The sequence below is a fragment of the Topomyia yanbarensis genome, unplaced genomic scaffold (genome assembly GCF_030247195.1).
Source record: "Topomyia yanbarensis strain Yona2022 unplaced genomic scaffold, ASM3024719v1 HiC_scaffold_10, whole genome shotgun sequence".
Taxonomy (NCBI): Eukaryota; Metazoa; Arthropoda; class Insecta; order Diptera; family Culicidae; genus Topomyia; species Topomyia yanbarensis.
In genome coordinates, this window is record NW_026683225.1 from 414,727 (window position 1) to 419,717 (window position 4,991).

Consider the following 4,991-nt stretch of genomic DNA (forward strand, 5'->3'; position numbering starts at 1 on the left):
GATTTTTTTTCGGTGTATCGACACAGTGAATGGTCATCCAAATAACTGGCAACAAGTTGGTGTCAGTTACCGACGAGTGGAACACGACACATTCAAGTCCAACTTCTCTTTGTTAATATCGTGTAGTATTTTATTCGCATAATGTCAAAGTAGCACAAACTCAGCACAGATTGTTCACATTTGCGTCTTAGACCGACCCTAATGAAAGATCTGTGTCGATATATGTCAACCGTGAATGAAGCATTCTGCTAACGCCTTTACCCAATTACTCTTTTTTTGCGTTCCTCTAATCTCCACTCTCTGATCACGGACATGGAGAAACAAAGAGAAATGAGCAATCCAACAAAGGGGAAATCGAAACGGAGCAGGATCTGACATGAAATCCGTGCTCTGCGTGGGGAAGTATCCAAATATGTTCCAATACAGAGAGAAACTGGAGAAGTACTCCTTATATGTATGAGTATACATCGATATAATTCCACGCCACGTTCAGATTGAATTACCAAACGGAACAGTTAGTGGCACCCTAATTGAATTATTTAAAATAATTAATGTGTGACTTTTTGGATAGCTTGGTCATAACTCGAAACGTTTGCTTCGGTATTGTTCCATGCTATTTATACGCCAGGATAAAATGTCAATCGAAAGCTCATCGTCACAGCAAGCGCAGAAATGGTAAACAGGGTGATTTGGTTAAACTATCGAAAGTCAGTGCTTGGGTTGCCACTCGTAAACCAACGACGGTTTTTGTTCTGTTTTTTCAACTATTCTTTTTCGCTCTGCTTTCCGATAATTATGCGCACGGAGAATGAGAGAAAGAAATGAGAAACCCGACGAAGAGGGGTTGAATCGATACTGAGCAGAAATTGAAACGGAAAGTTGAATTTGTTTTTTTTTGCGAGCAGAAGAATGTTATCGATAGCGTTCCATGTTTCGGTTATATATATCAATAGCGTTCCATCACCAGTTCGGATTACATGATGTAACCCATAAGAGACATTATATTAACACTATTGAATTCTTTAGAATTCAAAAGTTTTTGGATAGCTTGGTCATAACTTGCAATTATCGCTAGTTTTTGTTCCGAGTTATATTATACGTACACTGAAACAAAATGTGAATCGAACGCCATAACAACCGAATTATGACTCATCGTCGAAAGGAAAGATGGTCAATTTTTAGCTTGGTTTAACCAATTGAAAGATCCGAGCACGAGTCGGCACATTTCTATATTATATTGAACCAAAGCGACGCAGCGTTCTGTTTTCCCCAATTACTTTTTTCGCTCTTCTCTGCGTCCCCGACTGTAAGGGGTAAGCAAGAACGCCAGTATGTGTGAGAGTGCGAGAAATGAAAAGGAGTGGGAATTGATACTGAGCAGAAACCGATATGGAATATCAGCTTTGCGAGAGGAAGATGATTTGCACGTATACATACATCGATAGAGTTTCACGTAGAAGATAGGTTGTCTAGGATTGAACTATATCGCAGGGCACATTATGTTTTAAATTGAAATTTTTTATAAAGTTTTTGGATAGCAAGGTCATAACTCGAAAGTTGCCGTTCGATTTTGTTCCGAGCTATTATTAAACACCGATACGAAGAGGCAATGGAAAGTCGCGAGGACCAAATTAAGACACAAAATTTGCGTCGAAATAAAAAATTGTGTAAACACCGTTTGTACTCACAATATCTACTTTAATATTAGCAATATGACAGTCGACTTGGACGTCGTAAAAAAATGGAAACACAATTTGTGTTCACGTAAAACAAACTGGTATCAGATGATGTCCCGTTAGAAGAGAGTGTCTGATTCTGACAAGACCATAGTTACATGCTCTTATAGGAATGGTTCAACATGCAAATGGATTTTGCTATATTTTTCACTAAGACCCATTTGTGATGAAAGGCACATTGCCAGCATTAGGGAGTTTGATTTAAACATTCGAATACCAAATTTTCTTCAAAGGGGGACATAACATTAGCATACTTTTTGGACACAAGATCATCTTATTAAACAGTCCTACGTTTATCAAATCGGTCCTAAGTTTCAGTAAAGGAGCTTTGACTTTTCTCAAGACAATGTTATACAGTTAATTTTTGACAATATAATTTTTCAAGGTACCAGATAGTGTAAAACGTGTACACGAAAATCATCCGAGCATTCCTTGTTAACATAGGGTACTGAGCCTATTTTTACCCTGTTTCTATGATTACCATTCCCTTTTGAAGCCTTTGGTTAGATCAGTGTCTGCCATCTTTTTCAACGCATTGGCTCAAATAGTATTGCAATAATTGGGGCATTCTATCCGAGTCTTCATTGCAGTCAAACAGCACTATGTCATCATTTTCCGGTTATTTTTCACATTGATTTTTAGGATCAAAGTAAAGATGCTGATGCCATCGCATTACATCGATTGCAGGCCGCGTAGTTAATGAAAACTCCCTAATAAGGCTAAAATTGGGTCTTAACCCTACTTCTATTTTGTCTTATCGGGTTTTTCGAACGTTTTAACTTGGAAGTGAACAAATTGTTTGGTCAGGGAATATGGAAGATTACAAACGACTTCTGCGTTGCGTCGTTATGGGAAGGCGGCAGTGTGAACATAACGAGATCTCAGGGTGCGTGTTTTAAACATCAATCTCAATTGAATACTTTACGCTGACGTCACAAATGAACTGAGTGCTCATTTTTGACAGTGCGCTTGTACTGTTTACATGGACTTAGAAAAAATTCTTTACGATTTACTTCGAGCGAATCTAGTCGTCCACAAATTTTTCTAAGTCCATGTAAACAGCAGTACAAGCGAACTGTCAAGAAAAGTGAGGTTAACTGTGTCAGTAAAGAACCTAATGGCGGTCTGAACAGCAACTCATAGTTGCAAATGCTCTGAGAGAAGAAAGGGATATCGATAGACTCGCGTACGCATGATGACTTCCAAATTCGGCACTCAGCTGATATCGCAGTAGGTTCGTCATTATTACGTCTGGCGTGTGCTAACCTTGCTATCGTTCTCACGTGAAACCTCGCTATCATCGCAATCACGATGATAGGTTATAACTGGAAAACGTGATAGTGTCGTGCTGCCTGCTTATCAACCACGCATTCATGCAGATGACTAGTAAAATTTTGTCTGTTGGTAAACAAACCCTTCGTTTATGCGAGACGTCTTACTGGAATAATTTAGGCTGAACAACAGTGACAGGACAAAAACAACCCGTTATCATTCCACTTGCGACGGATATAAAGGGACACCGATCGCGCTGAAAGGATCAGTACACTGCTTGAAAATGGTATGGACAAGACCACCGAACCCGCCCATTCCTACAGTTTGGCATACCTTCAAGGCGAAGGATGTCGACAGTGATCGTCTGGTTACATATCGCGTTCAGGATCTGACCGAGGATCGGTACGAGGACATGATTCAACATTTTTTGAACCACTTTATAGAGGAAGAACCGTTTTCCGTGAGCAAAGGAGCTTCGTCGAATGCAACACTACGAGAAGGAATGATTCAACTCTGGAGAAATGGGTTTGAGGAAAAGATGACTCTCGTTTGCTACCGGGAAGGATCGGATGAAATTGTTGGAGCAAACATTGTGCTCGTGAAAAGCTTGGATGAAGTTTATGATGGCGAAACTGTAAGTAGAGACTTATACAAATTTATTCAAAGTTAAAAACGACGTATTTTCTGTAATCAGATACCGTGTGAGGAACAAGGCAATTTTCGGGCAATTCTTGAGTATGTATCGGAGCAGTTTGACGTACATAAACACTACGGTGTAGATCACCGGATGATCGCGTACGGTCTGACCGTGAACAAGCGCTACCGTGGTCGGGGAATTGCCACGGAGATTCTGAAGGCACGAGTTCCGATGTGTAAGGCGTTCGGGATTAAGCTGGCGGCGCATCCGTTCTCCGCAATCGGATCACAGAAAGCAGCCATCAATGCGGGATACAGGACAGACTATGAGATAACGTGAGTCATGTGAAATGCTTCTATCGACAGCGGGGAAGTAAGTGTACGATAATTGTATTTTTCAGATTTGACGAGCTTGCCGCGTTGGGACCAAAATACGCATTGCCCGGAATACAGTCGAAGAGTTTGAAGCTAATGAGTTATTCGATCGAATGATTGATGAAGGGAAAGGTTGCTCAACACTTAAAATTAAAAAAAAAGTTTGGAATCCATTCTAGACTGTGAAGTAATGATTTACTGCTTAAAATTTGTGCAATATATAATCTCAGTACTCAACATTAAAAAAATCCTCGCAAAAAAATTAACAAAAAAGTATTCCATGGGTATTTTTTTTACTTTTGGCTTCTCGACCAATTATTTAACAATTATTCCAAATATGGAAATTGACTATGTGCGTCATTCATGATATAAGTTGAATATCTAGAATATTGAGTTCTACAATATGACGACACGAATGAACTCATGATGAATGAAGTTCACGTTTGACAATTCTCGGTGGTTTGTTTGCCTTGTCAATTGTGTGAGTGCGAGTGCAAAGGGTGCTCATCTGTTACATTCGAACTCACGTAACTCCTATCTAAACAAACCACCGAGAATTCTTGAGCGTTTTTTTCAAAACGTCATATCTGCAATGAGTTACTCTCTTTGGTTACTTTCTCTTCTGTTAATAATTCGGTCACTTTAACATTTATCCCTCAACTCTTTGCATAATATGCTAGTTAAAACCACCGTCTTTCGATCTGTACTGTAAAATAAGTGAAAAGTGTTATAGTGACGCCGTAAAAATCGAAAGAGAAAGTAAACAAAGAGAGTAACTCATTGCAGATATGACGTTTTGAAAAAACGCTCAAGAATTGTTCATCCGGCTCATGTTGTGGGTTTACGTCGGTTGGTATAAAACCTAATTCTTGAGCGTTTTTTCAAAACGTCATATCTGCAATGAGTTACTCTCTTTGTTTACTTTCTCTTCTGTTAATAATTCGGTCACTTTAACATTTATCCCTCAACTCT

General features: G+C 39.3%; 1 protein-coding gene across 1 annotated transcript; it reads left to right on the top strand.

Annotated features, from left to right (window-relative positions):
• Positions 1-3,183: 3,183 nt before the first annotated feature.
• LOC131694577 (uncharacterized) lies at positions 3,184-4,263 on the top strand. The gene is made up of 3 exons (XM_058983052.1): positions 3,184-3,642; positions 3,703-3,980; positions 4,046-4,263. The coding sequence occupies exons 1-3, from the start codon at positions 3,292-3,294 to the stop codon at positions 4,134-4,136; spliced, it is 720 nt and encodes a 239-aa protein (XP_058839035.1). The 5' UTR covers positions 3,184-3,291; the 3' UTR covers positions 4,137-4,263.
• Positions 4,264-4,991: the final 728 nt, after the last annotated feature.